This window comes from Macaca fascicularis, chromosome 12, assembly GCF_037993035.2.
Source record: "Macaca fascicularis isolate 582-1 chromosome 12, T2T-MFA8v1.1".
Classification (NCBI taxonomy): Eukaryota; Metazoa; Chordata; class Mammalia; order Primates; family Cercopithecidae; genus Macaca; species Macaca fascicularis.
The window spans coordinates 97251590-97275658 of record NC_088386.1 but is presented as its reverse complement, the minus strand read 5'-3'; the positions used below and the strand labels follow the sequence as shown (position 1 = coordinate 97275658).

At 38.4% G+C, this 24069-nt stretch overlaps 1 protein-coding gene and 1 long non-coding RNA gene across 2 annotated transcripts in view; one reads left to right on the top strand and one right to left on the bottom strand.

The window, feature by feature from the left end:
- The window catches only part of C2CD6 (C2 calcium dependent domain containing 6), a 54373-nt gene extending 35956 nt beyond the window's left edge, over positions 1-18417 (top strand). Inside the window, exons 3-5 of the mRNA XM_015432546.4 lie at positions 9899-9973; positions 11125-14715; positions 18011-18417. Of these exons, the coding sequence (XP_015288032.3) occupies positions 9899-9973; positions 11125-14715; positions 18011-18301 (3957 nt within the window). The 3' untranslated portion in view covers positions 18302-18417. The remainder of the gene's footprint in view (positions 1-9898; positions 9974-11124; positions 14716-18010) is intronic.
- LOC135966599 (uncharacterized) lies at positions 11099-23810 on the bottom strand. Its single transcript, XR_010580030.2, has 4 exons — positions 23686-23810; positions 13649-13667; positions 13070-13153; positions 11099-11160 (listed from the first exon to the last, which is right to left on the bottom strand). It is a non-coding gene; the product is annotated as an uncharacterized lncRNA (long non-coding RNA).
- Between the last annotated feature and the right edge of the window lie 259 nt (positions 23811-24069).

Genomic DNA, 24069 nt, shown 5'->3' with positions numbered 1-24069 from the left:
GTTAACATCTTACATTACCATAGTACGTTTGCCAAAACTAAGAAACCAACATTAGTACATTACTATTACCTAAATCTAGACTGAATTTGTCCAATTTTTCCATTAATATACTCTTTGTGTCTCAAGATTCAGTACAGAGTACTACATTGCATTTTGTTGTCATGACTCTCCAGTTTCCTCTGGTTTTTGACAGTTTTTCTGATCTTCCTTGTTTTGTTGTTGTTGTTTTTAACATGACTTTGACAATATTGACGAGCACTAGCCAGGTATCCTGCAGAATGTCCCCTAAACTGTGTTTGTCTGATGTTTTTTCCATTATTATGTTTGCATTATGAGTTTTTGGAAAAAATACCACAGTGGTGAAGTGCCCTTCTCAGTGCATCCTATCAGGGATTGATGATAGCACATGATGACACTAGGGAAAAAGGCAGCATAAGACTGATTCCTTAGAAAAGTAAACCATCTGGGGGCCAGGTGCAGTGGCTCACGCCTGTAATCCCAGCACTTTGGGAGGCCGAGGTGGGCAGATCACTTGAGGTCAGGAGTTCGAGACCAGCCTGGCCAACATAGTGAAACCTCCTCTACTAAAAATACAAAAATTAGCCAGGCATGGTAGTGTGCACCTGTAGTTCCAGCTACTCAGGAGGCTGAGGCACGAGAATCACTTGAACCCAGGGGCAGAGTGAACTGAGATCGTGCCACTGCACTCCAGCCTGGGCAACAGAGAGATACCTCATCTCAAAAAAAAAAAGTGAACCATTTGAGGAGCCCCCAGCTAAATTGGTGTTCTAGTACCAGGGTGACTAGTAACCCTAGCCTAGCAGGAAATGAAGGAGAACTGGATATGGGTGTTTACAGTGTGCCTTCACAGGATATTTCTTTTACCTGGGAGATGGTCTAACGCCTAGTTGTCTGACCTGAGACCAGGGGTTCCTTCACACAGGAAACTTATTTATACTAGCAGATGCCCTTTAGCTCTTGTCTGACTTGTGTCTACTTTATTTCTCCTTACCAGTGCACTGGCACTAGGAACCTTACCTTATGTTCCCTCTAGCATCCCAGGGAAAACCTGATGTGGAGTAGCCCCTAGTTCTTCAGATGGAAGGTGCAAATTTTGTATACCACCACAATAGGAAACAAGTTCAAAGATTTTTTACTTACAGATCCTGGGCAAGGAGGGCACAGTGAGTCAGGAAGGCAGTCCTTCAGTCCCTGGGTCATGAGAAGCAGGAATGAAAAGTCAGACAGAGAGAGAGAGAAGAGCATGTGACAGAGAACAGGGCACATAGGTCACTTTAAGTTTGTGGGTAAATTCCTGAATGGTCCATTTAAAGGAAGTGGTGGGAAAGCAGGGAGCTCAGTCTGCCAGGTAGGAGAGACACCTCTGAGTTCTAATCTCTGGCCGCCATCTTGAGCTATTTGGACATGGTGTAGAACTGAAAACTGTGTCAAGAGTGACCAAGCTCTATTTCTGGTGTGAGAAATTTAAACTTGTATTCAAAATGGAGGCCAAGGCCACATAAAATTAGAAGAGTTCACTACAGGGACAAAGTGAGCCTTAAAATTGTACTAGTTTACTGCCTGAAGGCAGCAGCACAGGAGCAGGAAGCCAAACAGAGCTTGGAGATCTCATTGGGTTGAGGAGCTAGAGTCTGAAATTTAGCAGACAGAGGGAAAGTGGGAGAGTACCAGAACAGAAGAAACTAGAGGCAAGAAAGCTCCAGATAACTGTAAAGAATTTCCTCTGGAGTCTTTGGCTGAGTACTGATCTAAGCAGAAAATTACTGAAAGCAAGGAAAAGAACCACTGGAAAGATAAGGTAGAAAATTATAGGTACTCACACAGGACTTCCAATAATTCCGTATTCTCATCAGCCAGAATGGAAAGACTCATAACACATGACAGTAAGTAGAATCCTTAGAAGGACATCACCTTAGTAGAGAGGCTAAATCAGCCCCTTCTAAAGCTCCATTGAAGGTTTCTCTAGATAACCTTCTACCCAATAAATCTTAAAATAAAGGAACCCAACTAATTCCAAGTAATTTAAATGTGCATAAGAGCAAAATCAAAATGATTTGAAATTTTAAAAAAATTATCAATCAACAACATAAAATCCACAATTCCTAACATTCCATACAACATTACCAGGTGTTTGGCCAGGCACAGTGGCTCACACCTGCAATCCCAGGACTTTGGGAGGCTGAGGTAGGAGGATTGCTTAAGGCCAGGAGTTCAAGACCAGCCGGGGCAACAAAGCAAGACCCTGTGTCTACAAAATAAATTTTTAAAATTAGCCAGGTGTGGTGGTACACACCTGTAGTTCCAGCTACTCAGGAGGCTGAGGCAGTAGGATCACTTGAGCCCAGGAGTTAGAGGCTGCAGTGAGCTGATTTTGCAACTGCACTCTCACTTGAGTGACAGAGTGAAATTCTGTCTCTTAAGATTAAATTTTAAAATTACCAGGTATGCCAGGAATATGTGCCTGAAGTCCCAGCTACTCAGGAGGCTCAAACAGGAAGATCATTTGGGCCCTGGAGTTTGAATCCAGACTGAGCAACGTAGTGGGACCTAGTGTCTAAAAAATGAAATAATAAAATGTATTTTAAAAAAATACTGGGCATATAAAAAAGCAATAAAATATGACTCATTATGTAGGGAAAAATCAAATAATAGAAAAAGATCCTGAAATGACATCAATGATAGAACAGGCAGAAAAGAATGTTAAGAGAGCCATTATAAATATAGTTCATACATTCAAGAAGGTAGAGGAAACATGAGTGTGATGAGGAAAAAAATAGAGGGGATAATTAACCCCAAAGGAATTTTTAGAGATAAAAAATATCTAAAATAGTAAACTTTAAGAGATTAACAACATATTAGATGCTTCAGAAGATAAGATCAGTGAACCTGAAGACAGAGGATTAGGAGCTACACAAAAATGAAACACAAATGGAAAAAAAAACCACAGTATTACTAACATGTGAAAGTACTAAGTGGTATAACACACATGTAATTGGAGTCTGGGAGGGGAACTGAGAAACGATTTGAAGAAAATGGTCAAAATATTTTTAAGTTTGATGAAAACTATAAACCCACATATCTGAGAAGCTTAATAGATTCCAAGGGAATGAACCTAAAGAAAACCATGCTAATAATCAAGTTACTAAGAACCAATGATAAAGAGAAACCTTTACTCACAGGGGCAAAAGGCACATTATTTACAGATTTAAATAAGAAATATTGACAGAGGAAGAAATAAAAACAGACTTTTTATTTTATTTTATTTTATTTATTTATTTTTTTTTGAGATGGAGTCTCACTCTGTCGCCCAGGCTGAAGTGCAGTGGCACGATCTTGGCTCACCACAACCTCCACCTCCCAGGTTCAGGCGATTCCCCTGCCTCAGCCTCCCAAGTAGCTGGGATTACAGGCGTGTGCCATGATGCCTGGCTAATTTTTGTATTTTTAGTAGAGATGGGGTTTCACCATGTTAATCAGGCTGGTCTCAAACTCCTGACCTCATGATCCACCCACCTTGGCCTCCCAAAGTGCTGGGATTACAGGCATGAGCCACTGCGCCCGGCCCAGACTTCTTATTAGACTATGAAAGGCAGAAGACTATGGAGTGACATCTTTACAGTAATGAAAGATAATGAAACCTGTTTACCTAGAATTCATCTTCAAAACAGTTGAAACGTTTTTTGGAGTTTGTATTGTATTCACCCTTTCTCCATCTGCTTCTAAGTACAGCAGCACTGTTGGTCTTGAGCAGCGGGAGCCTAGTTCCCAATTCCCTTCATGGAACTGGAGGGAACATAGTTTTATTTGCAACTTATTGTATATGTCTGTTCTAAGCTGGCTGGAGGATACCTGAAGGATGGGTTTGCTTGTCTCTATCTCACATAACATGGAATGAGGGCAGGAAAAGCAGTGAGCAGTATTCATAAAAGCTATCTGGGGACTAAAAATCCACAGATAACTGGGTGAAGAGATTAAATCTAATTTCTTCACTTCTTATAAGTCCATTCAAATTGTCTATTTCTACTTGTGTCAGTTTTGGTAGTTTGGCTTTTTTAAGAGATGTGTTTATTCCATCTAAGTTATCCAACTTGTTGGTGTACAAATGTTCATAGTACTCTTATAATCCTTTTGGTTTCTGTAAAATCAGTAATAATATCCCACTTCCATTTCTGATCTTAGTAGTTTGAGTCTTTCTTGTTTTCTTAATCAATTTAGCTATAAAGGTTTGTAAATTTTGTTGATCTTTACAAAGAACCATCTTTTGGTTTCATTGATATTCTCTATTGTGTTTCTGTTCTCTATTTTATTTACCTCCACTCTAATCTTTATTATTTCCTTCCTTCTTTTAGCTTTAGACTTAGTTTGCTGCTCTTATTCTAATGTATGCATTATGGAATGTATACATAGTTCCTTAAGATAAAATTAGGTTGTTAATTTGAGATGTTTCTCTTTTTTTTTTGAGATGGAGTTTTGCTCTTGTTGCCCAGGCTGGAATGCAATGGCACGATCTTGGCTCACTGCAACCTCCGCCTCCTGGGTTCAAGCAATTCTCCTGCCTCAGCCTCCTGAGTAGCTAGGATTACAGGCATGTACCACCACACCCAGCTAATTTTGTATTTTTAGTAGAGACGCAGTTTCTCCACATTGGTCAGGCTAGTCTCGAACTCCCGACCTGAGGTGATCTGCCTGCCTTGGCCTCCCAAAGTGCTGGGATTACAGGCATGAGCCACCACGCCCAGCCTGAGATATTTCTCTTTTTTAATGTAAATGCTTACAGCCATAAATTTCTCCCCTTAGTGTTGATTTTTCTGTGTCCCTTAAGTTTTGGTGTGTTGTGTTTTCATTTGTCTCAAGGTATCTCCTAATTTTTCTCGTAATTTCTTCTGTGACACATTGGTTTTTAAAGAATTTTTTGTTTAATTTCCAAATGTTTGTGTATTTTCTAATTTTCTTCTATTACTGATTTCTAGCTTTATTCTACTGTAAGAATAAATTTCAGTATGCGTAGAAGTTTTTCAGTTAAGAATAATGTTTAACTTGATTAAACATGATTAATCATGTTATCATTAACATGATTAATCATGAGTAACATGTTAAGCATGAGTAACAAAAACTTAGAAACAGTGCCTTAAATCGTAATATTGTGGTTTCATGATGTCATCAGGGGCCCAGATTCCTTTTCTTTATGGACAGCCATCCTCAGCATGAGTATGTTACTGAAGGGTAACACCAGATGGACTTTATATCTCCAGGCATCACATGTATTCCAGGCTGGAGTGCAGTGATGTGATCTCCACTCACTGCAACCTCCACCTCCTGGGTTCAAGTGATTCTCCTGCCTCAGCCTCCCAAGTAGCTGGAACCACAGGCATGTGCCACCATGCTCAGCTAATTTTTTGTATTTTTAGTAGAGACAGGGTTTCACCGTGTTAGCCAGGATGGTCTCGATCTCCTGACCTCATGATCCACCCACCTTGGCCTCCCAAAGTACTGGGATTACAGGTGTGAGCCACTGCACCTGACCGTCGGCCTCTGTTTTAAGATACTCTCTCAGCAACTTCCAATTATGTCTAGTTGGCCAAAATTTTGTCACATGGCCACTCCTGTCTGCAAAGGAGGCTAGAAGATGTAGCGCTTTTGATAGGGGATATTTCTGCCCCTTAAAAAATGTAAGTTCTTGAGATAATACATTTTAGGAAGGCAACTAGCATTCTCTGTCACAGGGAGCAAGAGACTACTTAGGATACTACTGCTTGGGGAAACATGATGGTGGCTTGTTCTATAGTAGTAGGGGGGTTGATAGGAAAAGGTGATTGGATATATATGCACATAATTATATATATAATATATAAATCCAATATATATTAATATATAAATTATATGTATATAAGTTTTTTTAGACAGGGTCTCACTCTGTTGCCCAGGCTGGCGTGTAGTGGTATGATCATACCTCACTGCAACCTCCCACTCCTGGGCTCAAGTGATCCCCCACCTCAGCCTCCTAACTGGGACCATAAGCTGCACCACCACACCTGGCTAATTTTTTGTAGCTTTTGTAGAGACAAGGTTTTTCCATGTTGCTCAGGCTGATCTCAAACTCCGGGACTCAGGTGATCCGCCTGCCTCAGCCTCCCAAAGTGCTGGGATTACAGGTGTGAGCCACCGCGCCTGGTCATACTTGATCTGCTTTGAAGGCAGCAGCCACAGAATTTAATGCGGGATTAGTTATGGAAAGGAGAAGGAGAGGAATACAAACTCTTAGGTTTCTGGCCTAACAATTCCAGAGATAGAAGCATCATCAACTGAGAAGAGGAAAAACAGAAAGCCTAAGGGTTTTCTTTTTGGGGAGTGTGGTGCCTAATCTAAAATTGTATTTTATATACATTAAATTTGAGATAATCATCATACAGCTAAAGGGAACTCAATATTCTCTTGAATATCTCTGAGCTATTTAGAATCTTTTCCAAGGATCACCCTCCTCCTACATTCCTCAGAAATATTTCTATTTACGCTGGAGTTAGTTCCATTTGTTCTTATTGATTCTTCACTTACATATATCAATTTTTCTTATATACATGGTAAACTTCGTTTTATGTTTATAAATGGAGGGGTATGTTGATTGTATAGGTATGCTCTGTCCATGTGCTGGGCAGGCTTCCCTGGAGGGTGTGTAGGGATGGAAGATGGTAGGTAGGATCACTGAGTTCTCTGCATTTCCAAAGAACCAGTGTGTTTCCTGGATGGAATTCCCTTTTTTTCAAATCCCCTTTTAGTTTTCTAATTTGGAAGTGTGAGTCTCAGCAGTCCTTACTCTGCTTCCCTGTCAAGGCCCAAAACTTATATCTCTGCATAGGAATATGCCATATTCTCCTTAGAGAACAGTTTTTTGATGTTTGGGAGAGTGACTGGGGAAAGAGTGCTGCTAGCAGTGTTTGATCTGTGTGCACAGAGAAAGAAAGGGGTGATAATGAAGGGTCCAAGAGGTCTAGCTGTTCCAAATGCAGCTCTTTAATAACTATGGACGTTCCCGTGATCTGATTTTCTTTGTGTATGCTGAGCGTGATGGTTAATATTAGGTGTCAACTTAACTGGATTGAGAGATGACTAGAGGGCTGGAAAAGTATTGTTTCTGAGTGTGTCTGTGAGGGTGTTGCCAGAGGAGACTGACATTTGAGGCCATGGACTGGGAGAGGAAAACCCACCCTCAATGTGGGTGGGCACTGTCCAGTTGCTGCCAGCTCAGCTAGAACAAAGCAGACAGAGGAAGAGGGATGAGCTTGCTTGCTGAGTCTTCTGGCTCACTCCCTCTTCCCTTGCCAGATGCTTTGCTTCCTCTCCTCCTGCCCTGGGACATCAGACTCCAGGTTTTTCAGCCTTTGGACCCTGGCACTTACAGTAGTGGTCTCCAGGGGGCTTTCAGGCCTTCAGCTACAGACTGAGGGTTGCACTGTTGGCTTCCCTGGTTTTGAGGCTTTTGAACTTGGACTGAGCCACTACTGGCTTCTCTCTTTCTCCAGCTTGCAGATAGCCTATCGCAAGAATTCGCTGTGTAATCATGTGCGCTATTCTCCCTCATAATCTCCCTTTTCTATATACATATATCCTGTTGGTTCTGTCCCTCTGGAGAACCCTGATTAATACACTGACTTGGAATGTATTGCTTCTCAGGCCCCCCTGATTTTACATCTCTAATAACTATTGTTTAAGGTTATGGTTTTTCTGATTGGGGTTTTCCATTAAGTCAATTATATCTACTCTCATATTTTCTGAATTTTCTCAAAGTTCTAGATCCTGGTAGCTCACCTTACTGATTTCCAGTATTGCCATGGTTCTTTCTTTGTGAAATAATATTTTCTGTTAATGTACTGGCACCTTGGGAGATAGGAGAGTAGACTCACATGTTCAGTCTGCCATCTTGAAGCTCCTGTATTGATTTGTTAAATTGTCTCTTCCTAGCTTCCTAACATGCATACCTAGAACATTCCCCCAATGTTACTTTACTGAAGCTTTTTATTTATGAAAGTATTATATGTTCATCTAATCAATAATGCCCAGTTAAACAGAGTAAACGTTAATAGCATCCTCCTTCCTCTCCTCCAGGGCTACTCCCATGAGAAAACAATGTAAGCATTTTGAATCCATTCACACATTTGTCCATGCTTGTAGTAGGGGGGATTTTTTGTTTGCTTTGTTTGTTACAAAAATGAAATTATATTTTTCTACTACTTGTTCTTTCACTTGTTTATCATACATGTGTCTTTTTTAGATTTTTCTATTAAATTCATTTAAAGCAATAAACTTTCAAATGTTATAATGTCAACTGTGTTTAAGAGAGATTTGGGAGAAATTTAAGCAAAGAAAAACAAAAGGAACAAAAGAATAGGTATGGAAGTACAAGATGTATGTCAAGAATTCAGAGTTAGACACATTTGGCTGGAGGAGAGGAACCATACTGGCAAATATTGAGAAACTTGCAGAGACAATACAGAGTTGGTGTGTGAGGACAATGAGTGGGAAGCCACTGAGGCTTTAAGAATAGGGTCATTTATTAACTGCTTAATGTTAATTAAACCTTAAAACAACCTACAAGTATCTCTAATAAAAATGTTACTCATTGAATTGTTATTTTACTTAACTTAGTCCATAGTGAAGCCTCTACAGACTAAAGGAGATAATGTATAGGACAGTCATTTGAACTACCAAGTGTTCTGTAAAGAGATGTGTCACGTTTTCTCTCTGTATGAGCTGGCAGTGTGGATGCATTCTGATGCTTCTAAAGCCACTCATTCTCCCTAACTGCTATCAGGATTGTGTGAGGAACTGAGTACCCAATGAAAACTTTGGACACCTAGGATTTAAGCTACTAATCATCTGGGTAACTTGGGACAAGAAACTTCAGCTTCAGATTCTGTGTAAAATAAGAACTAGAACTAGATTATCTCCAAAACACTTCCATTTCTAAAAATTCAATGGTTTTGTGATCCTGTAATGGTTCTCATACATCTTGATTTAATACTCAAGTATTTCCTTAGGGAGTTTTACATCTTCATTTAACAGTGACAGGTTGATAATCACTGAAAATGCTATCTATGGCTGGGCGCAGTGGCTCATGCCTGTAATCCTAGCACTTTGGGAGGCCAAGGAAGATGGATCACTTGAGGTCAGGAGTTCGAGACCAGCCTGGCCAACATGGCAAAACCCTGTCTCTACAAAAAATATAAAAATTAGCCAGATGTGCTGGCACATGCCTGTAATCCCAGCTACTCAGGTGGCTGAGGCACAAGAATTGCTTAAACCCAGGAGGCAGAGGTTGCAGTGAGCCAAGATCACACCACTGCACTCTGGCCTGGGCAACAGAGCAAGACTGTCTCGAAATAATAAAAAATAAATAAATAAATAAATAAATAAATAAATAAATAAAATGCTATCTCAATATATTATGAGCTGCCATGTATTGTCTAAAGGTATCTCACAGCCTTTTAAAAATCAGGTTACATCTTCTGACAATTCTATTTTATTTTTACTTTTGTTTCTACTTGAAGTTGCTGTGCATTATTTTGAGTTTACAAATTCAATACAAATCAGATTACATTTCTTCTGACAATTCTATTTTATTTTTACTTTTGTTTCTGCTTGAAGTTGCTGTGCATTATTTTGAGTTTACAAATTCAATAGGGTGACTATTATAATACCAATGAAGCCAATATTTCACATATATAATATTATATATATACAGATTTCTTTCATAATTGGCAAGTATAGTTATGATAAAAATATTTAGGTTTAAAAATTTTATACCTCTAATAACTATTGCAAGAATAAAATGATCTTGATACTCTTACAAGTAATCTAAAATTAGAACTTCTTTTTTTATAAGGTGGCTTTTTCACCAAAAGAATATAATTCACCATCTTTCAGACCAGAATATATAGAATTCAAACCAAAATTTCAGGTGAGTCCTGAATTATTCTATCCCAATATCATTATACTTAATTACTAGGTTTCTTCAATACTTTAATTCAATAGTTCTAAAAAGTTACTCATTAGAAACACCTGGCTATTGTAAAAAATACACATTCCCAGGTCCATTTCTGACCTAATGAATCTCAACCCAGAAACAGAACCTGGGAATTTGTATTTCTCAAAAAAGAAAACAAAAAAATAAAAAAACTAAGGGGATTCTTAATTTGTCATCTGGGTATCCACTAGAATTTGAAAACCTGTTATAATAAGTTGCATCCATTAAAAATAATTTTGAACTACTAAGTTGAAATAAAATAAGACAAATAGTAGGCTGATTCTTTCACATTTTGCTTTCTTTTAGTTAGATAACACAGAAGTATGAAAAAAGAGTTTCAATAAGAATATTTATTCTGAAGGCTGTTTTAATGATAGACGAGCCTGATCCCAGAGCTAAAAAGCTGCTTATGAATATTACACTGAAATTTTACTGTAATCCTGAGTTTTCTATATGGTTCTCCCTTATCCATTTCTGGGGCATTATACAGTATGCATCAAAAAGCAAGATTAAACTGTGACATGTTAAGGACTGGGTGGAGCTCATTATCATTGTTGAAACTCTCAGACTTAAAGGCAGATGATATATGCCCCCAAGTCAGTTTTCAGAGAATATTTGATACTTTTCGTGAGTTTCATTTCAGTACTTTTCACTACTTGCTTGAATTTAAAAAAATATATTTCCTACATTGCTATGAATGTAGCAAATATTTAGGTAGATGAGACTTGGATCCTGATGTTAGCTACTGTCTAAGGAAATGAAGCTAACACTAGAAATTAAGTTCTTAACAATAAACTATTTATGGATGGCTTTTTAAGTATTTAAAAATATTCCAAGTAGTAAAAAGCACTTGGACACAAAATAGCATCAGAATTAAGAATTTGAAATTTTTCCATTAAAATATTTTATTTCAATTTCAAATATTTTAAAATAATTAAAGTTGATTTTCTCCCTTTGTGGAGGGTAGGAGAGTGAATAGATACATTGACAGATTGCTCAAAGAAAATTAACTAGAAAATGTATACTAAATTCAAAATCATTGCTACCAAATGTCTTACCTTTTTTTTTTTTTTTTAACATTGCAGTTTCAGAAAGTCAACAAGAACGGTTTTGATCCTTTTCTAAGGAATATAAACAAAATGTCAGTCAGTAAAAAAAAAGATCAAGATATATACAAACGTAGAAACATTTTAGGTGCAGAGGTTATAGAGCACGAAGACCAGGATCCTCCTTATCCAGCACAATCAAAAACTGCAGGACCTGCTAATAAAACCTGGGCCCATGACCCTAATATCTTCACAACAAAGACGTCAGAAACTGAGAATAAGTTAGCCCCTGACCCTACTATCAATACGATAAAGGGTTTAGATACAAAGAATAATTTAAAAGAAAATCTACCAAATGTATCTTTACCAAGTTTCAAAGGAGAATCATCAAGGGCTGGAAATGTACATGCAAATACATGTCACCTCTCAAAGTCTTTAAATTTTACCCCCCAGATAGAATATTTAAAACAATCAATGATACTCAAGTCAATTTTAAGTAAAAATCTGCAAGACCTTTCAGACAAATTATTTTCTAAACCAGAAGTTAGTATGAACAGTGAAGCAAGAGAGAAAAGTAGTTCTCTACTTATAAGCATTCATGATAAATCATCAAGTAGTATGGAAGACAACATATTGGGAAAAAAACAAGATTTAAACAACTGGCTTTCAGAAAAAGACATTTTAAATTCAAAGACTATTTTAAGTCAAATAATTAAAAATATTCCTGTGGATTTATTTTCAGAAGGTAGTCAAATAACTGAAAATATTCCTGCAGATTCACTTTCAGAAGGTGGTCAAGTAATTAAAAATATTCCTGAATATTCACTTTCAGAACAGGGTCAGATAATTAAAAATATTCCTGCAGATTCCTTTTCAGAAGGTGGACCAGGACAATCTCCGGAGGTAGAAGAACATGTCTCTAAAACACACTTCGAAGCTGATGAGAGAGATTTTCCAATTAAAAAAAAGAGTAGTATCAAAAAGAAACATGTAATAAGTGAAGTACCTAACTCCAAGTCAGGTTCAAGTGGCACTGTACATGACTACATTATAAGGCAAATATTCACTGCACCAATATTCTCAGAATTGGAGATAGAAGTGAAAGAGCCAAGTGAAACACCAATGAACTTGGAAAATCAAGTACCTACACCTTGGAAGAGAAGTTTGTCATCACATACTCTACTTCATGAAGATAATGCTGATAAAATAGAATTGCCACAGCCCAGATCTGCTATAAGCCAGATAATACAAGCATTTCCTATAGATACGCTTTTAGAATCTGGGATAATCAAAGTGATAGAATTAGATAAAGAACGCCGTAAGAGTTCTTTGCTGGGTACGGGGATCACTTCTCCTAAAGGAAAGCTGAAGGATTCCCAAGAGTATTATTCAGAAATCAGAAGCGAGACAGAACCTCTTTCTGAGCAGAATATACCCATCATTCCCAAAGACACTACTTCTGTTAGTAGAGTTGAATTTATACAGGAAGACCAAAATATGTTCCCACAAGATTCAAGTTATTATTCAATAGCAAATAAAGAACTGGATTTGCCAAGAAATGGTCAGAGGCTTGGTAAAGACGAAAATGACCTCAGTTCTACTTTAGAAAGTTTAACTAACTCATTAATGGATAAACTTAATGAATCAGATGAAATAATGTTAAAATCCTTTTTAAAAAACATCTTCAATGTTTTTTTCAAATATAATCAATCTGAAAGAAGAGGACAACCAGAAAGAGAATTAGAAAGACTAATTCAACCTTCTTTTACAAGTGACACAGAACACCTTAAAGAAATCCAAGAGAATTTTGATAAAGTAGACAAATTAGACAGAAAACATATTTTGAGTCCAAAGTTGCGTGTGTTTCTAGAAGAACTCTCAGAGTCAGAAGTAAAAAATTTAAAATCTGAATTAAGTAAACAAATCCAGCATTACCTTGTAGAAAGACTTTCAGAATCAGGACATATCACCAAGGAGGACTTACCAAAAATCTACCGAAATCTGTATCTGATGAATGAGAAGGTAGAGCGGAAAGGGCCAAACAGTTTTCAGGGGAAATATTCTGAAACTGTGAAAGAAATCATGTCTTTTGTCAAAAATTTCAATCATCATTTCATAGATAAACATTTAGAAATAAGGCTAAGGTCTTTTTTAAATGAGATTCTCCAAAACTATTTCCTAAAAAACATTTCAGAAAGCAGTTTATTTAATGAGACAGAATCTGAGACTATATACCCAAACATGTCTTCTCTAAGGACTAAAAGTGTCTCACTTTCTTTTCACGAACTAGAACAAGATATTTCAAAGGGGAGTTTTGGTAGAAGGTTTGAAATAAACATGAAATATCCTTTAAGTAAATCTCTACAAAACTATCTGATAGCTTTATCAGAAAATGAATTATTACATCTAAAAGCTGATTTAAGCAAACACCTCCAGGGTCTTTTTTTAGAAAAACTTTCAAAATCAGGACTAATAACAAAAAGGCAATTAGAAGGGATCAACCAGCATATAAATTTGCTTAATTCTAGTTCTATACCATTAAAATATATAAAGACACATTTACCTTTTAGAGATGACCATCACTTTGTGGAGAAGCATTCAGAAAAGCAAAATAAATATTTAAGAATTGTTCAACAAACCACTTTACAAACGGTTTCTGAGGATAAACTTAGAGAAACAGAACTGATTCGAGAGAAAGAAAAGAAATATTTTCCCTTACAGAATTTAAAAGAAAATTCATCTTTAATTAGGGAACAGAAAAGTTATTACACTAAAGAAGAAGCTAAAACACCAAGTTTAATCAAAGTACAACCTTCTTCCAATAAAAATACCCAGGCAAGTCCATTAAACAATTCATCAGAAACACTTACAGATATACTGCTTAAGAAACTAAGGAAAGAACATGTATTTATGCAGCTTCCTCAAGCAGAAAATTCTGTTCATAAAACACAGATTCAAGACCCATATAGTTGGGGTGGTAAATCAAAAATAACTCAATCAAAAGCTTGGTGTGAAAGGACACAGAAAATGAAGTCCCTTGATAGAAAGGAGCATGTAAACATCTATAAACGGACTGTTCAGGAAAAACCTGAGGCAGTATTAACATCGTATCCAAGAATTCCTAATGCCAGAATGCCAAGGGAAGATGAGTACATAAACAGACTCATTTTTCCTTCCTGGCAAACTAGCACTTTAACTCATTTCAATACAGAGACTGAGGAAAAATCAAAATTAGAAGACCAGTATTGTCAGAGACTGAAAGGAAATAATAACAATAATAAAAAACATTTAGTAACATTTGCACAATACAAAAAAGAAATACAAACTCTTTATATAAAACCAGATGAAATTTGCACTGAAAAATGTGCCAAGTTCCCTGAAATACAGTCATTCCAATATAAAGATGTAGAAAATGAGAAAAACTCGAAACCATCCCTCTTCCCAGAATTATTTAAGAGAGAAGATCTAAAACCCAAGGTCCGAAAAGAAAGAGACTGTGTCGCCAAACCAAAAAAGTCATTTAACAAGATAGTCAGGATACTGCCAACCACACTGCCCACCACAAGAATTCACCTAAAGAAGTCTGTTCCAAGGACACTGCTTCACTGGACTGCAAGAACTACTATACATGTAATGATGTTTTTCTAAGTCTTCTACTTCTGTATTTGACAAAGTTCTGGCAATAATTTAGGGTTTGTGTATCTGCATCCAACTGTGTGTATAACCTTAATTACCCCCAAGACATACAGACCTCCAATTTAAAAATTCCTCTGAAAGGCCGGGCGCAGTGGCTCACGCCTGTAATCCCAGCACTTTGGGAGGCCGAGGCGGGTGAATCCGAGGTCAGGAGATCGAGACCATCCTGGCTAACACGGTGAAACCCCGTTTCTACTAAAAATACAAAAAATTAGTCGGGCGTGGTGGCGGGCGCCTGTAGTCCCAGCTACTCAGGAGGCTGAGGCAGGAGAATGGTGTGAACGCGGGAGGCAGAGCTTGCAGTGAGCTGAGATCGCGCCACTGCACTCCAGCCTGGGCAACAGCGTGAGACTCCGTCTCAAAACAAAACAAAACAAAACAAAAAATTCCTCTGAAACTTAAATATCACCTCACCTGATTCAAAATGCAATCACAAAATCAGGGAGACTGTTAACACACCTACTACCTTTTTATGAAATAAACGGTGGCAACCTTTCCTCCCAACCCATCTGGGACATGAATTAGAAAAAGGTGCCCTCTTCCTCTGGGCAGATTCTCCCAGCTGACACAGCTGAGAGTCAGAGTACATAGTCCTGATTGTGGAAAACTGTCTGGATTTTAGCCCTGACTAAAATTAGTACAACTATTGGCTGTGGCCCGATACTGTGGAAACACAGCTGACATTTTCTTTTCATAGAGATTAACTACAACTATTGGAGGTTTTTTTTTTTTTTTTTTCACATAGCCGAATTATCTTTGCTTCAGTTAAACAAATATGAATCTCCTATGTGCCAGTTATCTGGCTAAAAATTAGGGATATGTAAAATTTACAATCCATTGGATTATGAATTGCAAGAATTTAACTTCTAGTCTTTTCTTTTCTCACCACCATGCTATATCATGTGCTGAGAAACTTGAGAATTCAAATATATTTTTAATATTAACATAAAACGATCAGGAGACCAGGCTTGGTGGCTCACGCCTATAAGGCCAGCACTTTGGGAGGCTGAGGCAGGTGGATCACTTGAGGCCAGGAGTTTGAGACCAGCCTGGCCAATGTGGTGAAACTTCGTCTCTACTAAAAGTACAAAAATTAGCTGGGTGTTGTGGTGCATGTCTGTAATCCCAGCTACTTGAGAGACTGAGGCACGAGAATCACTTGAACCCAGGAGGTGGAGGTTGCAGTGAGCCAAGATGGCGCCACTGCACTCCAGCCTGGACAACAGAGCAAGAGCAGTCTCCAAAAAAAAATAAATAAATAAAATTAAAAAAAAAAATTAGGAAAGTATATCTGCGACTAGACTTTATACAAATCATTCTAAAGCAAATTTAAAATCTAGAAGGGACTTTTAATTTTCTGAATCACTGGTCTTCCCTGTAATATGCATAACAGGCATGATCCATAATTGGAAAAACTGCTAAGTAAATATGAGTAGGTAAAACTCATATTAAATTGATACTTTGATGTGCATAATTTTCCCTTTGAGAAAATAAATCTAATTTCTGCATAAGTATTTTGATTTTATTTTCCACAGTAAAGCAAACTTTTTGCTTTATAGTAGCAGGGTAAATATTATATAGCTATATATTATACACACTATATATTATACAGTTAAATATTAACTATATAGTGGCAGGGTAAAAATACCAGCTTATACTTTCAATTTTGGATTTTTCTTTTCTATCTAAATTTGGAAATTTAGTATTGAGAGGGTGAGTGTTTGTATATATACATGTGTCTACACACTTGGAAAAAAGATAGAAGATGGGGTCATAGTTTTCAAAGAGGATTTTCTGATTTTTTTTAAGACAAATGGAATCTTGAATACAACTTTTCAAGCAAAGTAAGAAATTGCATTTATGTTAAATGATATAAGATTATATAGGATCTCAGAACCCTTATCCTAAGAGGAGGCAAGGGAGATAGAGTTATCTTTATTTCTCTTGGTTAAACCAACTGTTCCTAAACTTTCCTCTAATAGATAATTGAGTAGTAAGCGGGCATTTTTCAGATGATCAGAAACAACTTACTCATCTGATTTTCTAAAATCCAGGAATCTCCCAAAGGAATCAAGACAAAAGAGAGAGAAATTGAGTCGTAGGAGCATCTAGAAAAGTGACCAGTGGCCTGGGTCTCCATGCCCTTCCACTGCCACTCCAGTAATGGGTTATATCAGCTGTGAAGGAAAATTATGTTACTCACTAACATAGCATAAATCATCACAGTGTGGCTTCCCTAATTGTCTTGTGTACATAAGAGGGAAGAGGAAGAATGTTTTCTTGCCTTCTTCAAACTCAGGCAAAAATGTTAAATAGGTAGAATTTATCTTTAGACTCATTATACATTCTTTTTTGTAAATCTTTTTCTGACTGCCTAATTCTTATTAGTCCTGCCCAATGTTCCCTGACCCCCACCTGTGTTCAAGTCAAGCATCCCACTCCCTTGGTGTGGCTATCTTTGCTAAGTATTATGAGATGAGCTGCTCAAACTGCTGAGGAAATTGCTTACCCTAATTTGAGGATAACTACTAGATTCATACCTTATATAGCTATATAATAGAAAATTTGAAAAAGAATCATTTATTATGGTATATATCCTTCCGGTTATTTTACTGAATGTTTTACTTGTTTACTCAGAGTACACATGCAATTTTTTATTTTTAATGTAAACATTACAACCATATTCTTGGATGTGGCACACACACTCTCCCTCTCTCTGTATGTATATAAATTAAAGATGGTTATTAAAGGATGAAAGATCAAATTCTGGATGACATAAAAAGTAAAATATAAGAGTTCGTAATTTATATTTGGGGTCGGGAAGAGAGATTTTGGTGGAGAGAAATTACAAAGTAATCTGGCCAGCATTGCTTAGGAGTCTGTCCCCTGAGGTCAGCTCTCAAGTTTTTCAGGTTTCTAGCTTCTTATCTTCAATATCTTTTGAAATAACTATCCTTTGTAACAGTAAGATCTTTTTAAAACATGGTTTCTAGCGTAGTATCTAGCACAGTATCTAACGGGAGGCATGGGTGTAGGGTCTGAATTTAGAGACTGCCTAAGAAACATCCAATGTTTTCATTCTTTGTCTTTAACTGTTGCTATTATAAACTTTAGTCCTTGTATGTTTTTCTTTTTTCTTTTGACCATCCATGTCGGAAGTCCTTGTAAATTTAAAACCTACTTTTAAGAAACCTAATTTACCAATCTGATCTTTTATTTTATTATTTAGGATTGTTCAGATAAATTTGAGGATTTACATGACATGACCTCATTTACACACCTTAAAAAAGTAAAATCAAGATCAAGGCTTTTAGGAAAAAGCTCAGATGATATCCATAATCATGCCAGACACTCTGCAAGACCATATACTGCTCCGGAGGTTAACAAGCAACGAGAAAGCTACAGTGGAAAGTTTACAAGTCGTCGAATGGTTTCATCAGGCTTAGTTCATATAAATGATAAAACATCAGATTATGAAATGCAAAAAATGCGGCCAAAAAAAATTAAAAGAGGATATTGAAAAATGTTCATTTGTGTTATTATAAAACATGTTTAACTTAGAATGATATGTGAGGCCAGCAGTCAGAATATCATTTCTCCATTAACAAAATGGTTTGGAGATCTCTTCTTTTGTGTGACAGAAGTCAGCAACAAATTTCATCTTGTTAGAACTATTTTGTTTTGATTAAAATGAAAAACAAACACATTTGATATAAATGTGTTTTCGTTCATGAAGCTTAGGGAACAGACCCAGAAATACGTGTTCAGTTTATATTCATGAACAAAGTTTTATTTCTCAGTTTTCACTTTTTCCACTATGTAATACCACTCCAATTTGGTTTTCTCTGACTTCTCCAACCTTTGTTACACTGTAAATTATCCCTTTCTACCCAGTTTTCAGGTGATTTGTGGTTATCAATGTGTGCAGCCTTTTGTTCTGAATATATACTTCTAGGCCAGACACCATGGCTCACGCCTGTAATCCCAGCACTTTGGGAGGCCAAGGCGAGTGGATGGCTTGAGCCCAGGAGTTCTCGACCAGCCTGGGCAACATGGCGAAACCCTGTCTCTACAAAAAATCAGCTGGGCGTGGTAGCACGCCTGTGGTCCCAGCTACTGAGGAAGCTGAGGTGGGAGAACCACCTGAGCCTGGGAGGCCAAGGCTGCAGTGAGTTGTGAGAGTGACACCCCTCGCAAGAAAAAAAAAAAAAGAATATATACTTTTACTCTTCAGCTCTAGTTATATTTCTAGATTCAACAGTTTGCAATTCTCTGGGCCTTATCCTTGTTTATTAACTTTTTTGGGACAGAGTTCTAGCTATGTTGCCCAGGTTGGTCTCAAACTCTGGGCTCAAATGATCCTCCTGCCTCAGCTTGTCAAGTAACTGAGATTTATAGGTGTGTGCCACCACACCCAGCTGAACTTTTATTCATTTTAACATCATCTGATATTGCATTTTTTTACACAATAAAAATAAGAATATAGTTAATTCCTGAAGCATCCCTTACACAGCAGTGACTTTCTAAGTTACTCATACAACTGTGAAAGGGCCTCTTAGTAACATCATACTTGGGAAACTGCATAAAATTGTAGAAACTGAATAAGATATAATCTAGCTAAATCAACATAGGATTTAAATCAGACTTCTGAGAATTGGTTCTGTTTCTTTGTAAGTACAGTATTTGGATCTTGTTGAACTTTGATCCACTCTTGAAAAGCAAAACTCGATTTACAGAATTTTTGTTTCTATTTTTCTACCAGAAGTTATAATGACTATGGGGTTTAAATAGAATTGGTTGATGGAAAACATAATTCCTGATCATTCAGTGTTATAATCAGGATAGTAATTTTTTATAGGGACTAAGAATTTCCAATAATCCTCAAAGTTGTCAGTACTTGTATCAGTCAGCTTGTAACTGGGAAAACACAACTCCAGATCTTTCAGGTAGAAGGAATACAGGGAGTTGGTTTTGTGGGTGATGGAATCAAGGCTAAGAAGCAGAAAGGGATGTTGAAGCAACCCAGGAATTAGCAAGAGTGGGAAGTGCTACCACCACTTGGATGGAAAGGACAGCAGGGGGCACTGGTGCTACCAGAGTCTTGAAGCTAGAGACAAAGACGATACCGCCACTGCCAGGGACACTCGAAGCAGAAGGGGAGTGGGGCAAAGGGTGAGATATACTATGTTTCTCCTCTCTCGTCCTGCTCTCTGATCTTCTACTATTGCCTCCCTGGAAACCAGAGATTGCGGGTACATGGGAAACGTAGATCCTAGTGAAGCAGAACAGGGAAAGGGTGGAGAAATGAACTTGAGAGCTAATAGGCAACTGGCCAACAGTACTTATGAGGGAAACCATTGATCTGGCTTGCAGTAAAGGACGAAATATTTACTAGATAGAAATCTCAAATCTCTTTGCCACATTAAATTTTTAATGGCAATATTGTGACAAGCAAAGAATTTAAAACTTCTTACCATGGAAATCTCTTACATTTTCAAAAGTCTTTTTTTTTTTTATTCAAATACTTTAATTCAAGAAAGAATTCAATAAATATTAAACATCTACAATACGCCAGACAGTTTTACTAAACAGCAATATACCAGTGAATAAGACAATATTCTCAGGAAGTCCACAGTCCTTTGGGAACATAAACACAGAAGTAATTAGAGTTGTGTCAGTGCTTTTTGGGGAAGGTACTATAGAAGCTCATAGGAGGGCATTTTAGCTAAAGTGACTGCTAGCTTGGGTCCTTTGAAAAGCAGACACCAAGATGAAATTAGACGTGTGGTAGTCATGGCCCCTACCAATGTGTCCATGTCCTAATCCCAGGAACCTGTGAATGTTACCTTATGTGAGGAGAGATTTTTGCAACTGTGATTAAACCAATGGTGTTGAGATGGGGGGAATTATCCCAAATTATCTGGGTGGGCACAATATAATCACAAAAGGCAGAGAAGGAGATGGGACCACAGAAGCAGAAGTTGGAGCAGTGCTGTGCCCTGAGGGAAGGAAGTAGGAAGCCTCTAGAATCTGGGAAGGCAACAGAATCTCCCCTAGAGACCCTGGAAGGAGTGTAGCGCTACCAATCCATTTTAAACTTCTGACCTCCAGAACTGTCAGATAATAAATGTGCATTATTTTAAGCCACTGGGTTTGTGGTAATTTGTCACAGCCGTGATAGGAAATGAATACCACCTGCAACAGATGTTTTGAGGGGAAAAGTCTGGGAGGGAAAAGTAGGGAGGCAGTAGAAGATGGCTGGGAGAGCTATCCATGATGTAAGTCTGACCAAAGTGGAAGAGAGGGAGGAAAATAAGAAGGCAGAATAGGAAATGGCTTAGACTGCAGTGTCATTCTAAATAAGTTTCAGTTGGGCTGATGGGGAGTGCTCCAGCCGAAGCCATTAATCACAAAAGGCCTTTGTCTCCCGGTAGCGGTAGGGATAGGATGAGGCAGGTATGGTGGGTAGGATAATGTTCCCCAAAAGATGCCTACATCCTAAGGCCCAGAACCTGTTAATATGTTAGGTTATGTGGCTAAAGGGAACTACGATTGCAGACAGAATTAAGGTTGCTTATCAGCTGACTGTAGACAGGGAAGCTATCCCAGATTATCTCGCTATGCCCAGTATAATCACAGGGGTCTTTAAAAAGTAGAAGATGGAATCAAAGGGAGAACCAGAGAAATGGCAGAATGAGGATTCGGCCCCAAATTGCTGACTTTGAAGATGGTCAAACAGGGCCATGAGCCAAGGAATGTGAATAGTTTCTAAAAACTGAAAAGGCCAAGGAAACAGATTCCCCTCTGGAGCCTCCAGAAGGAACGGACCCCGGCCAAACCTTGATTTGAGCTCAGTAGGACTGATTTCAAACTTCTGTACCAGAACTTCAAAATAATAGTTGTGTTGCTTAAGCCACTAAGTTTGTGGCAATTTGTTACAGCAGCCATTGGAAATACAGCAAGCAAGGAGCCTAAGGTACAAAATTTAAGAAAGCACTCACAGGGTGAAGTCATCACTCATGGTGATACCCATGGTGATAGTTGATTTTGTGTGTCAACTGTACTGGGGCACAGGTGCCCAGATACTTGGTCAAACATTATTCTGAATGCCTGTAGTCCCAGCACTTTGGGAGTCCAAGGTCAAGAGTTCTAGACCAGCCTGGCCAACATGGTGAAACCCCATCTCTACTAAAAAAAACAAAAATGAGCTCGGCATGGTGGCGGGAGCCTGTAATCCCAGCTACTTGGGAGGCTGATGCAGGAGACTCACTTGAACCCGGGAGGTGGAAGTTACAGTGAGCTGAAATCATGCCACTGCACTCCAGCCTGGGCGACAGAGCAAGACTCCATCTCAAAAAAATAAACAAAAAATAACATAATTCTGAGTGTCTCTGTGAGGATATGTATTAGGGTTCTCCAGAGGGGCAGAACTAATGAATATAGGAAATGGAGTTTACTAGGGAGAACTGGCTCACACTATCACAAGGGGAAGTCCTGCAGTCGGCCATCTGCAAGCTGAGGAAGAAAGAAGCCAGCAGTTGCTCCGTCCAAGTCCAAAAGCCTCAAAAGCAGCAAAGCCAACAGTGCAGCCCTCAGTCTGTGGCTGAAGGCCCAAAAGTCCCCAGGAGGCCCGTGTGCAACTCCCAGAGTCCGAAGGCCAAAGAACCTAGTCTGATGTCTAAGGGCAGGAGGAGTGGAAGGAAGTATCCAGCACAGAAGAAAGATGAAATCCTCAAGGCTCAGCAAGCAAGGTTATCCCTCTTCTGGCCGCCATCTTCTAGCTGTTTAGCAGCTGACTGCATGCTGCCCACCCACATTGACGGTGGGTCTTTCTCTCCCAGTCCACTGACCCAAATGTCACTCTCCTCTGGCAAAACCCTCATAGACACACCCAGAAACAATACTTTACCACAAGGGTCCCCAAACCCCTCTATGGACCCATACGAGTCAGTGGCCTGTTAGGAACCCAGCGTCACAGCAGATGAGCAGCAGGGTGGGTGAGCATTACCGCCTGAGCTCCGCCTCCTGCCAGATCAGCGGCCACATTAAATTCTCATAGGAGCACCAACCCTATTGTGAACTGCACACACGAGCAATCTAGGTTGTGCCGCTCCTTATGATAATCTAATGCCTGATCTGAGATGGTACAGTTTCATCCTGAAACTATCCCCCACCCCATGGAGAAACTGTACACCACAAAACTGGTGCCAAAAAGTTGGGACCACTGCGTTATCAGCTATCTAGACATCCTTCAATCCAATCAAGTTGACACTTAATATTAACCGTCACAGGGTGTTTCTGGATCAGACTAACATTTAAATTGGTCGACTAAGTAAAGCAGATTGCATTCTCTAATATTAGTGGACCTCATCCAATCAATTGAAGACCTGAATAGAAGAGAAAGGCTAAACTTCCCCCAAGTAAAAGAGAATTCCTCCTGCCTGAATGCATTTGAACTGCGACATTGGCTTCTTCCTGCCTTTGGACTCGTACTGAAACACCCTTCCTGGGTCTTGAGTCTGACAGCCTTTGGACGAGAACTACACCATCAGCTCTTCTGGACGTCCAGCTTGCTAACTCACCTGGCAGAGCTTTGGACTTGTCAGCCTCCACAATCGCATGAACCAATTCCTTATAATAAATCCATTTATATATGTATATATATAAAATGTAGATATATATGCACATTCATTCTATTGGCTACTTCTCTGGAGTACCCTAATACACCCCATAGTAGGAGATCTGAGAAGCACCATTTCATGCCCTTTATGGTCCAATTTTTAAACTACACACATTTAGGAGAACCTCCACACAGATTTGAAAGAACCTCTAAGGTCTCTGGGCCTCTCTTACGGAAGGGAAATTTAGGAGGAGGAGGTTAGTAGGATGAACTATAGCCCTTACCACTAGAGTTGCTCTTAGGGCCTCAGTGGTCTTCATCTTCTCCCTTTTCCACTGTCCATTTTAAATTCTTTCACTTTGGTGGTTCTTGGTGGCTTAACAGATGGAGTAACCCAAACCTTCATTCTTGAGCGGGTCCAGTCAATAAACATGAAGAAAATTGTGCATGAAATGGCCTATAGATTTGTATATTATTTGTCTTTTTAATTTTTTAGTCCTGAAGTAATCATTTTAAAATAACTTTTAATGTAATATAAATAAGATTGTATAAATTAAGAAAATCAACTGAAGTAGGTCCCAGTTTACCACACCTCCAAACTATGTATTCTTTTTGAATACATAGTTTGAGACATGGCAGAGTCTCTTTTCTAATTAGGAAATTAGGAA